The 13,000-nt window shown below is 40.1% G+C and overlaps 1 protein-coding gene across 2 annotated transcripts in view; it reads left to right on the top strand.

Moving 5' to 3' along the window:
* Positions 1-10,627, top strand: part of UNG (uracil DNA glycosylase) — a 40,485-nt gene extending 29,858 nt beyond the window's left edge. For both annotated transcript variants that reach the window (XM_069214764.1, XM_069214763.1), the window contains exon 7: positions 8,889-10,627. In XM_069214764.1, the coding sequence (XP_069070865.1) occupies positions 8,889-9,029 (141 nt within the window). In that variant the 3' untranslated portion in view covers positions 9,030-10,627. The remainder of the gene's footprint in view (positions 1-8,888) is intronic.
* Positions 10,628-13,000: the final 2,373 nt, after the last annotated feature.

The raw sequence follows: 13,000 nt of genomic DNA, 5'->3' as shown, positions 1-13,000 counted from the left end.
ACAAGGGACTTACCTAGGTGCCAGGGTTGTGCCAATTGTGAAAACAATGGTACATTTTAGGTGAAAGAACACTGGTGCTGGGGCCTGGTTAGCAGGGTCCCAGCACACTTCTCAGTCAAGTCAGCATCAGTATCAGGCAAAAAGTGGGGGGGTAACTGCAACAGGGAGCCATTTCTTTACATGCCACTATTGTCAAGCAGAGTCGCATAGATGTGAAAGTGCCTCTGTCCTCTACCAAGGAACTGCTTATACCGATACAGCCCGGATTTATCAGTCCATTGATCCTGCCATAAGAAATTAAACCTTAAAGGAAGCAATATCCACTCTGGTCTGGACACCACTGACTGCTTTGAAAGGGCAGTCTGTACCAGCTTGGTGCTTCTAGCACTATTTGTGGATGAGATACACAGGCTTCTCAAGTAATGATCAGACGTCGTCAATGGACATGCCATTTAATGGCACTGCCTTCCTCTGAAACTAGGCTGACTGCCCTTGTGACCTTCAAAGGAAGCAGGACCACAGAACCTTCTCTTGGCCTTACTGTGCCTGCACAACAGAATCTCCAGCAGTTTCATCTCATTTGCGAGGATTACCCCGGCTTAGTCTGAGGACCCCCTAATAAAGTTAATATATAATGGAGAAGATCCTGAACATAGTTGAAGGGTCCATTTATCTGCTATGACATATCATAAAACCACCTCAGTGGAATATGTGACTGAATCATGAGACCACAGAGTAAAACTGTCAGGATCTTTTATACTATATATTGACACACAAGCATAATCATTGCCATTCCTTGTCTTCTTCAATAGGAAGAACCCTGTTAGAGATCATCTGCAATCATTACAAAAAATATTTAGTCTTCAGGATGGTCTTGAGTATTTAATATAATGGGGGACCGAAACACTGCATACTCTACTACTTGCACATACAGCAGCCATCACTGGAACATATTCTACACCACAGGTATACTCTCCTCAGAATGCTACGTGCTTTAATAATGGAATGCAGACATCTGTCTTAAGGAATCACTTTACGAAATTATATGCAACCACCATACAAGTTTGATGTGTTTTTGCTGTTTTAAGAACCCCTTCTGACTTACTTGTGGTCTCTGTATCTGGTGGTGCAATGCAGACTAATTGTAATATTTTTGGAACCCCAGTTCCTTCATTTTTTTTTTTGTATGATTCTGAGAAGTGTGCTTTAATTCTTGTTTGTCTTGTACATTGCGTGCAAGGTCAGACGCATTACGTCTTTGTAAATGATCCCTTGTAGGCTACTTGCCTTCGTTTACACTGTTACCCAAGCTTACAAAGGGTTATTGTGTTGCCCTTTTTCCTCGTTCTTAATTGGGGGGGGAGATGGAAGGGAAGAGTCACTGATCCTCACATTGTTTAGTTTACAGCACAGTTGCATATGGTCCTGTTTTGGTAGTGAGGGTTGTGGTTCTTAAACCGGGTGACAATCCTGTCTGGACGTTGTGTAGATGAGCAGGTCTCCTGATTGAGCGAGAGCTGTTTTTGATACCATATTCAAAGTTCTGGTGAGGAGGTTTTGAGATGATGATACCCTTAAACCAATAGAAAGCCTGCACTGTGGTTTGGGTGTGAGGTACTCAAGTAGTGGTCTCAGAGTATGGTGGTCAAATTACTTTTTGCTTTTAGATTAAGCTGTCGCGGTATTGAGGTGACATGATTTCTGGAGGTTGGTTGTAGCAGTGGGCTTTTTTTTTTTTTTTTTTTTTTATTTTATTGCCCCTATAGTTTGATTAGGTCGATTGGAGACTTCACTGGTTTATGGTGGTAGGAGTGAGGTCGACAAGACCTGTTAATTAATACTATTTATGTTTGCCTCCTTCAACCAACTTGTTATTGCCTTTTTGGGGTTAAAGGGCATTTACCATTTAAAAATAAATGCACGAATACTATCACAATCTTTGTTTTGGCTTCCAAATCCTCTTTTCCTTCCTAATCCTCTTTTCCTTCCTGTGGACTCGTGGGTTAACGTTTTTATCAAATGGTTCATTTGCGTTTAACCCTAAAGGCAAGAACAAGTTGGTTAAATGTTGAAAACATTGTTTAGTAAGCATTAATGCCTTCCTTGCTCACATTTAGAGCTTTTGTTCAAAGTTAGTGTTTGGAAATGTGCCTTTATACAGAGTCTCCTCAGATGTATTTTTTTTATATTTTTTTTTTTCAGCTGCTGAACCTATTTTTATTTTGGCCACACAACTCTGTACTTTAGCCCTGCTAACCAGTAGTAAAGTGTTTGTATTTTCCCTTCAAGTCCTTAATGTATGGTACTGCTTTTACCAGTGGCCTGTAAATTAAATGCTACTACTTGGCTGCAACACTCATTGTGCCACCCGCTAAAGTAGCTCCCTAAAACATGTCTCGGGTCTGCTGTTTGTGCCTGTAGTGCAGTTTTAAACTGCCACTTTCGCATGGCAAAATAGACCTCTTGCTAGGCCTAAACCCTCCTTTTTAATACATATGTCACCCTTAAACAAGGCCCTAAATATCCATATGGCAGAATGCATGTTTTTTTAAAGTAGGGTATGTATTTTTATTTTCACAGTGAAAAAACCCAAACCTGTTTTTTACTGTGGCGGGGCTTGCCTCCCATAGACTAAAACTGGTTTACCTTATCACAGCTAGCTATCACAGTAAGAGCTCAATTTAGTTTTGGAGCAGCAAGAAAAATACTTATTACATTTTATTTAAATTGTCATTTAAAATCCTTTTTAGTGGTAAAGTTGAACTTTAAGATACTGTTTTTGGAAATGCCACTTTTCAAATGTTGGTGTTTTCCTGCCTTTGGCCAGGGTAACCTGACTATTATTGGTCCTCCTGCGGTGTGATGTGTTTTCCTCCCAAGAGAGGTGAGGGTCTTCCTGACAGGATGAGTGGGGAAGAGCTAGGGCCCTACACTTCAAAATGAAGTCTGGGGTATGTACCCAGCCCTTCCTGATTTTGGAAGAAGCCTGTCCTGTCACTGGTAGATGCAGCTCACATCTGGACCTGCCTGCCCTTTGTTCCGTTAGATAAGCTGGAGCCAAATCATGTGGGAAAGAGAAGAACTGACCAGGACCAGTTTTAGGGTTAGACGAAGGCAGGCCTTCAAAAATCTACTGGCCCAATCGCTATGGAAAGTCATATTTTATCAGGTTGAACTATTTTTAGGACCTACTTGCCCCTTCTGGCGAGTTGACAAAGAACAGGCTTTCTGTTCAAAGTGAAAGAGCAATAAAGATGCCATTGAATCTTGCTATCTTGTCACATTTTCTCTGTGTTTAGAGACCAAAAGTCAGTTTGTCTGCAGAATTACGTGATTTTGTAAGGGACTGTCTTGCCTGCTGTAGAAAGTGTGAAATGAAAGGCTGTAGGGTGTCTGTTTTTTCCTAAAACAACGTTTAAAAAACTAAGTCAACTGTAAATTGCAAAATATATTTTGGTAGTTGTGAATGCCCACTTTTTGTACTTCTGTGTGATGGGGGGGAAAAACAAATATTTTACTAGGATAAAAACAAATCAGAATACATTACTTTGTGATGTGCAAAGCATAAATATATTTTCTGAAACACAATTTTCACAGGTTAATGTTAATACACTATATAGTATTCAGTAAACTGCACATTAGTGGGAAGTGTTTTGAACACTTCTTAGAAAATTTCTGTTGGTAAATGACAGTAAGCTACCACATCGTCCTACAGTAATATATTTATTAAAAGTGAGTGTTAAAATGTAAACTGAGAAACACTCCTGCCCCAATGGCAATGCTAGTAGTAAAGTAAAAGGCAAGCCATAGATCATGGGTCTCTCTATATGTGTGCTAGATTCTTTTTATACATGGAGCAAACTTTGTATGTTTAATCAAACAAAAGATGTTTTTTGTACAGCAGAAATGCTGAGCTTACATATGTGATAATGAAGAAAAATGTGACTCTGTAAACTAAGATATTTGCCTAGGATCACTTAATTTAAGACCCTTTTATGGGTCAAGTATATAACAGGCCGTAGATTATTCATGTTACTCGACCTGCAGGTCTAGTAACATTTTAATGATTTTTCGAGGCCTGAAAGGTGTATCCTCCACCCTCAGGCTAGCATTAGGTATAACAGTGACATCCCCAATACCTTAAATTCAGACACTCTTGGACCTGTTATGACTCTGTAGGAGGATTCCCTTGCTGGCTGAAGGAAGATGCATCTGGCTTTTCTCAAACCAGGGACTCCAGAATTGACTCCAAGGGACAGTTAGCTAACCTCCTGTTTGAGCTACAGACACATAGCAAGCTTACAAAGGCCCTTCCTGCTTTCCAGTTGACCAGACCCAACTGGACCTGACTTGGTCCCCTCTGCTGGCCTTTGTGGGAGTGAGTTCTGACCTCCTAGGTGCTGTCCTGGACCCTTGGATGAAGTCATTGTTCTCCCTCGGAAAACGCCCCCACCCCCCTGGGCATATTTATTTATTTTTTAAAAAGGTAGGTGCCCCCCTGGGGGGGGGGGGGGAGGGAGGGGCACGATTGCGCCTCCACAGGGGCGCAATTTAAAAAAAAAAAAAAAAAAGTGGACAGTGGATAGCCCGTGGGCAGGGCGACCCCATGTGGGGGGACAATATTTTTTTTTAGTTGTTGTAGGGTTTCCCTGGGGGGCCATTTTGGCCCCCAAGGAAACCATACAACAACTAAAAAAAATATCTATATATATCTATATATATATCTATATATATATATATAGATATATATATAGATATATATATATCTCTATATATAATCACTTTTGTCAATACTTGTGTGGTTTCCCTGGGGGCTGCGATCAGCCCCCAGGAAAACCAGACCCACATATAAAAGTGATATAGATACAGATATATAGATATAGATTTGCCACCAGTTGTCTTGCAGTTGCAGCTTGCGTCTTCAAAGCAATGCACATACTTCAACTGACACTTTTCAACTGTAGATTTTAGGCAGCAATAAGTAAGTATTGTGATTATGTTTCTGCTACAAAAGGGTCAGACTTGTCTAGTGGCAGTTTTAGTGCCATAAAGAAGCGCAGAAGGTTTATATGCCTACTGAAAAGAGCAAATCTGTATTTTATGTAAATAGTTGAGTACATTAGTAAAGTCAGCCATTACCTGCGCTATAATACAAATGAAATGTATGTGCGGGGTGGAGGGCGGCTATGGAGAGATGAAGGGCACTTTTGCTGGGTGGTAATGAGGGAATCCGAGGAGGAGGGAGTGGGAGCACCAATAATGATTGTTGGACTGGGCGCAGGAGGTGCTAAAAGACTGTGACGAATGGTATGTGACAAGGTGTTTTTTGAGTATCTTGAAAGAACGTGCTGATTGAGGGAAGAAGTGCAGGTAAGGTGGCCTCTACTGTTGCACGTATCTCACACACACCATCGATTTTGTGACTGTCTACGTGGGCTAGTGTTTTAGAGCAACAGTTTAGCCAATAGCAGAGATGGCATCTTGATGGATGACTGCTGCCGTCACTCGGGTTATAGAGGACAGCTCTGACATAGGATCAGAGACTGAGACATCAGATACTGAGACAGCATCTGAGGGATAGGACAGTGGCGCAGACTCTGGGAGTGATTTTTCAGTCGGAGGAGTCCCATTCGATAACTCCTCTTCCTGTACATTATGAGCCAGATGATGAGGACAGTCCTGCTGTCCCTTCGCAAGCAGTCTGCAACTGGGTAATAGCGGGTTAGCCCAACCCAGAGAGCAGGTGAATGCAGTGGCAAGCAGAGAGAGAGTGCTCTCTTGGGAGCTCCCCAATTTAGTTCAGCCCCAAATTCCACCGCCAAAATCGTATTGTGGAGACATCAAAATTATCTATGGCAAAACAAACTGGTTTAGTAAGGCAGGCACCTGTGTTTTTGGTCCTGGGTTCGGCGGCCATATAGAGAAACACACTAAATCCAAACATTTCTGGAAACTAGACATTCAGGGGAGTCCACAGAGGTGTGACCTGTGTGGATTCCCCAAAGTTTTCTTACCCAGAATTCCCTGCAAAGCTGAAATGTTGAATTAAAAACTCAATTTTTCTCGTATTTCTGTCACACAAACTACAGGAATATGCTGGGATCCACAAAATTCCTACCACCCAGTGATTCCTCACCTGTCCTGATAAAAACACTACCCCACTTGAGTGCCTACACCTAGTGCCTGCGTCAGGAATGGATCACCCCAGGGTCAATAGCTGCCTCATGTAAGGACCAACATTGACCGTTGTGTGATCTATTCCTGTCGTGGGCACCAGGCCTACCCACACAAGTGAGGTACCATTTTTATCGGGAGACTTGGGGGAACGCTGGGTGGAAGGAAATTTGTGGCTCCTCAAAGATTCCAGAGCTTTCTGTCACCAAAATATGAGAAACCTTTTTTTTTTTTTTTTTTGCCACATTTTGAGGTTTGCAAAGGATTCTGGGTAACAGAACCTGGTCAGAGCCCCGTCTTTCACCCAAAGATGCTGAAAAATCAAACCTACTGTTTCTTGTGAATTAGAAAACTATCCCCCTCCCTTCCCATATCCCAGCACTAAATGAATACATACAAAATAAGTGGGATCCTATGGCACGATTGGAATCCATTTCTCCCGATGGTATCTGAATTATGGTGTTTGTATGTTGTTCGGCTGTTCTTGTGCCTGCCTCAGCCTACTTTTAGCTCTCTACCTGTTCTCTGCAGATAGTATGTGACTGAGTTCGAGCTCTGACTTAGGCAGCAGTATCTGTACGGTTTACTGCATGCTTATTAGTCTGTGCTTCTGTTGCCTCTCCTGGGTTTAGTTTCTTCATGTTACTCGACATGGGCTTTTTGAATACGCCTTTCTTGGTTTTGAGTTTTCCATAAAATGAATAAATCTTGTTTTGCAAAAAATATAGCATGACTGGGAGCATCACTTCATTTCGTTTTCTACAAATCCTGCTACACAGCCTGAAGCAAATACATTAATACAGCAGTGTCAGAACATTTAGCATGGGTTCTTCACCCCTAAGAAGTTCTATTAACTACAAGATTGGTACTACAATAGTTTAACATGGTATGGAACACATAGTTTAGGGCTTGATGGATGGAACTGTGCCAAGTGCAAAAGAAGAACCAGATCACACTCAATCTAAAAGAGCCCGTGCAGTGTACCATAAGGTGCCTAAAGAGTCTAGAACAATGTGCAGCACAGAACTAGGAAGGAAATTATGGACAGTTCAAATGTAGGGCTTGAAGGCTAATGTCTCAAATGTAGCTAGTAAAATCGGGTTACAGGCCACTTCATCCTAGAGATTCCTTATTGGTCGAACCCTGAGAATTACTATGGGAAGAGATCTGTGACTCAGTTGGGAATCTGGTTTGTCCTTGGACTGACACTTCATTTGAATAGCATGCTGTACACAATGGAGGGCAGTATATGACCAAACCACTTGGTGATAAGTGGCCATCTACATTTGACAACTTTGCAAAGGATTTCTATTCTGAAGTTGATTGGACTCTTTCTTCATGAGTAACAGCTGCCAGCCCCATCCTGTAGTGTGTTTGAAAGCCCCTTTAACAAAAATCCTTATGATATTCCATCTTCGAAGTAGTTTTATGATGGGTAAAAGTTTTCAGCAATATTGTCTTGCATAAACGAGGAGTCTTCACAATAACACTGTATCAAAATTTAAATTTGCAGAAGACCACCTTGTGGTGGATGCAAATGTAGGGCATGTTTGGATGCTTAATATACTAATACCCTGCAGAGCCATTAAGGCAGATTGACCAGAAATTGTCATGTATGCTTTCAGACATTTCCTCGTTTTATCATGAGTTCTGCAAGTGATTTCTAAAATTGATAGACAACACCAAAGTGCTTGGTACTAAGACAAGATGGTTAATGACCGCCTAGTGAAGTGATACAGTTTGGGGTTAATAGGTACCACACCCTCGGGTGATAGAAGTAACTGCTAAGTGTACTCTTTTACGAAGAAGTGCTCCACAATAGAACTATCCTGGAAGTAAAGATTCCTAATCACCCATGCCATTGATTATTAATGGTGAGTGAGTACCATCAGGAAGTTAAGAACTTTCAGGAATGGATCAAAAGGAACTAACATTGGTTGGAGCCATTCCGTATGAATCAGTGTATGCTGGCCAAAGTGTGTGCATGTTCTAGAATTAGGACTCCTGGTTTTATGGCATTTATTTTGTTGACACTTCGTCTGTATTATCCATATTTATTTTTTGCTAATTTTGTCTGTATGCATATTTATTTTCAGTTTTGTGAAAAACTGAAGCAAGAATAGTACATTTCACATTTATTTAAATAAATGTACACTCTTATTTGAATGTATGACAGGTTTCAATATTATGAAGACTCTCAGATTATAAATAAATACTTCTTTGAAAATATGAACATTTTAGTATCGGCCTTATGCTTAAACCTACCGGTGTTTAAGCCTCATTACTAAAATGCCCTTATTTTTAAATCCCCCACTTTTTTTAATTTATTTACCAGTCACTCCACACAGCTACTAGTCTGACTGTCATAACTGACAGCATTCAGAATCACACAAAAAGATCCAAATTTCCGTTTTCGTCCACATTGAAAAATAAATACAGACAGGAAAATGTTTTTTTTAGCCTTTTCTATGATGCATGTTACTTATTCAATGGGCTCTGCCTTCTCTACAACTGAAGTTCTTAGGAATAAAGTGTGATGCATCTATAGAACACTATAGGCACAACAAATTATAAACCTTCCTGATTACAGATTCATAGGCTGTTTTAAGATTTTTACTCCGTTCTTGGGTTGCATCTTTGAGGCGGGTGCTCTGTAAATAAGGAAAAAAAATTTTTGTGGACCTGTAGTAATTATTTTTTTTATTTTCTTTCAGAAACGTCACCATGTTCTTCAGGCTGTCCATCCTTCACCCCTGTCTGTGCACAGAGGATTTTTTGGCTGCAAACATTTTTCTAAAACAAATGAGTTTTTGGCAAAGTCAGGCAAGGAACCAATCGACTGGAAAAAACTTTAAATTTTAATATGCACACATTTGTGCCAGAGAGGTGGCCTGACTTTGAAGCTTTCATCTTTTTGAACATTGATTTTCTGCTGAATGAAGCATGGGCGGTTATGACAATTTATGGGTCTGGTGAGTGGCAAGTATGTATTGGTGTGTGTATGAGGGTGTAAATGGAATTGTTAAGTTGTGCTGCTTCTTTAGAATAAGCTACAAAAGAAGGTTACTTTAATCTTCTGTGTTTCTGTCAAGTGCCTCCTGACTTTATGGTTCAGGCTAAAGTAATGGCATATATTTTTCTACACACGCACTGTACATAACACTTTGGTACACGGTTTGCTAATTTTAGTACTTTGTGTAAACACTCGAAATCCCCTGATGATCGATTTCTCCCCATGAAGGGTTTGTGAATGAAAAAGTTAGCATGCATCTTCTCAGACTGAACATAGCCAAGTATTCCTAACACTGGAAATGTTAGTGGTTTGGTTTTCAAAACAACGCTGCCCCACCATTCTATACTGTCTCCAATGATACCTATGGGTGCTTGAGCTAATGATTCAGCTTTGACGGCCCATTGAAGTCTGTTAATTGTTGCTGAAAACCAAACCAAGTTAATTATGGTTTTTCTAGTGCTCCAAAGTGTTGTCTTCACCTAAAACCTGGACATTATATTTTTCTTTACGCTTGCACGGTCAGTGTGGTTAAAATGAAAGCACTTTCAGGTAAAAATGAATAGGCGTCTTTGGCATTTGTGTATATTAGCAGGTTGATTAGAAAATACTTTATTTTTATGGTTCATAGTTGTTCTTTTGATGTTGGTCATGTGTCAATGTTATATCTTTTATGCAGTTAAATCAAACATGGCATTCTGTATATCTTTGTCTTGGTGGGCTTTCGGCAGAGGGGTATAATTGGTAGTGTCAACATGTTGCCTAAAAATCTAATTACATCTGGTCAATATCTCTTGTCGCAAATCTCCAGTGTATGCAGTATTCCTTCAATATCCAGAATGTCACTCTGTCAACTGTGTAGATTTTTACAATAATTCAACTTTGGAACTAGCCATTTGAAACATTTATGAAGTGGTGTCTACAAATGCTCGTAGGATGAAGCTTGTTTTTATTTTGTTGTACAAAGGTTCCGAGGCAGCTAGGAATTTTTGGTTCTTATTTAATTATCACAAATAGTTCAAGCGGTGGGTAGCTCAGAACCCTTGACGCAGACACTCTTCTCAGGCCTGCAGGCAATGTTTGTTATACTTATACTCTTGTAAATACTGATGTTTAAAATCTGTCATTATGGTCTGAATGGGAAATTCTGTGGTTGCCTAATGCACAGCTACATACCTATTGCATTTGTGAACAAGAAGTAATCCCCTATTTTCTGTACTCCAATGCACAAACCTTATGGGAGTGATTCATTTCTGTTTCATCTGGACTCGAAGATTGAATATCCGCTTTATTCCTTGGTTTTCCCAGTTTTGTTTTATGTATTTGTAATTTGAGAAATTGCTGTGCATTGTTTTCCATTCTAGGTTACTTCAGCATTTAATAAGTGCCTTTGTTATTTTTACATTACAATCGAAGCAATTTTATTAAATATTTTTATTGATATTGCTTTTTTGTCAAAATATAATTTGGAGTGGGTTGATGGTACTAATTTATCACTATGAGGTAAGAAAAGATGATTTGTTCTAAAATATTAATTAGTCGTGAAGAAAAATGTGAAGTCATCTCCGAGTCTGCATTTACAGAATGCATAAAACTGTTATTGTAGGATTTTCTTTTTTCCTATGCATCACCTGCCATGATTGAGTCGGTTGCCTAATAAAACACTTAAATCAGAAGGGCTACTGCAACCAGCCACTAGATCACATGAAGGCTCAGTAGATCCTTCTAGGTCTGTGTGTTTGTGTAAAAACAAACAAAAGTAATCTGCATACAGAATCATCATGATTTGAGCCCCTGCGCAATCTAATCCCCAAAAACGAGTACTCCCAGATATCTAAAACTATGCATTTGTTGTTATTTACTTTGTAGGCAAAGAGCAACGCTGTTTCCATTCATGCATTAGATCAAAAGTTTCTGGTTTCTTATCACTGACTATCATTGCATCCTATGCATAAGTGTAGCCAGCCTTAAAGATCTTCCCATAGCTGGTACCAAACCCAGTCTTCCTCAGCACTCTTTCCAAATGAGACCCATTTCCCTGATAAAATGCCCCTCTCAGCAACTCTACTGATAGACCGACCCAGGAACTCTTATTAGCCAAGTAACACAACCACTATAAGAACAAATGTGTCTGATTACAAACTGTTTGGGAGTCGTGTATTAGTGTTGTAATTGTTGTTTCAATTAGCTCCCAATATTTTTCATAGGATCTTTAAAATAGCAGTTACAAGTGGCATTGGCTTGTAGTGGCTTACTGTGTCGTTAGCAGGCCTCTTGCTCTTGGATAATAACACCAGAATCGGGATCTCATTGTTAAGGACACTGAAAACGGTACCCAAACAGTAGCTCACTTCTGATAGTACTCCACGGTGTAGCCTTCATGTCCTTATGACTTAGTGTGCATAGGTATCATTCAAGGCTGTGTCCTAATGTGTTTTATGCTGTTTTACTGAGAATACTGGAAAGTTATTTTGGAAAATCATTTGAAAAGCTTCACTTTTTTAGGGTCGAGTGCACAAGTGCGCTAGTCTGTTGTAATCTCTGTGGGCTTTTAACCACACCCACTCTTGCTATTCATTCTATGTTGTGTTTGTCTCAAATGCTTTATTTTGGTTGGTGCATTTTCTGAAATGTCCTTCCTTTGTGTGTTGAGTTCCCTCCCCAGGCGTTTTAACTAAGTGAACATTTCTGTTGGCCATCACACTACTTCACGCTTCCTGTTGCTACAACGTGTGCTGGCCCCTCCTCCAGTTTCTGTTTGCCTTTCATCCCAGCTGAGATCCTTTCTAGACATTCACACAGGGAGCCAATAACTCATGCGCATGGCGGTGGTGGCGCTTTGAATCGGCTTGTTTATGGATCTGCAAATTGTTGGCAGATTTCAAAACGATTACACATAGCAATAAAGTGATGTGCACAGAAACGTCGACATTTAGCGAACTGAGATTGTAATTCGAGTCTCCACGATCTCAAGCAAGTAGACCACTTAGTTTGCTTTCGTGAATGGAAAACGAATGCATCGACTCCGCAGTCGGAGTAAAATGTCAATAGCGCTAACTAGAGCAAACACATGAGACCCATTGCAAATGCTCGTTTGACCTATCAGCCAGTAGCTTACCACTTGCTATGTTTACCCCACTTCCAACATATTTAAGTGCAGAAAAGTGTTTGTTTTTTTTTTCTCTCCTGCGAGATCTGTGCTTCTCTGAGTTTGCCTAGTGCAAGTCTGTCTGCTGATGCCATTTTAGACTGAGCATAATTCAATTCTCCTTCCTTTTAAATATTTTGCAAAGCGTTATTGCTTTAAGCCACCGGTTATTTTTGTATTGAGTAGCTAACTCATCAGAACCACCTGAATGTGTTTTTTTTTTTTTTTTTTTTTTTTTTTTGCATGGGTAAATAGACCCTATTACTGCTAAAAGCCCAAACAGTTGGGAGCAGCTTGTAAAAATGTGTCTCAAGGCAAAATATTTGGCATCTAAATGTAGGCGTTACTTATGTCTTTGTAGTGCTTTGTTTCAATCCCTGAGAAAGGTCCCGATGATTTCACAAAGGTTCCCGTGACTGAATGGCATGCTGTGTTCACACTGAACGTATGCATCTTTGCATTGCTACCACATTGTGGACTACTGCTACTGAGAACTTTGATGGATAGGCATTGGAAATGATAAAACCGTGTTAAGAGCGGGAAGAGCGATAAATGCACTGTCTGCAGCTGTACTGCCCTGTAACCGTAACTGCTTTAGCTTACTACCACATGACCTAATTTACACTGTTATCTATGTGAAAATAGTTTGTGTCCAAAAAAAGGATTAA

Source organism: Pleurodeles waltl, chromosome 11 (assembly GCF_031143425.1).
Source record: "Pleurodeles waltl isolate 20211129_DDA chromosome 11, aPleWal1.hap1.20221129, whole genome shotgun sequence".
In the NCBI taxonomy this organism is placed as follows: Eukaryota; Metazoa; Chordata; class Amphibia; order Caudata; family Salamandridae; genus Pleurodeles; species Pleurodeles waltl.
This window is presented reverse-complemented; position numbering and strand designations above follow the sequence as displayed.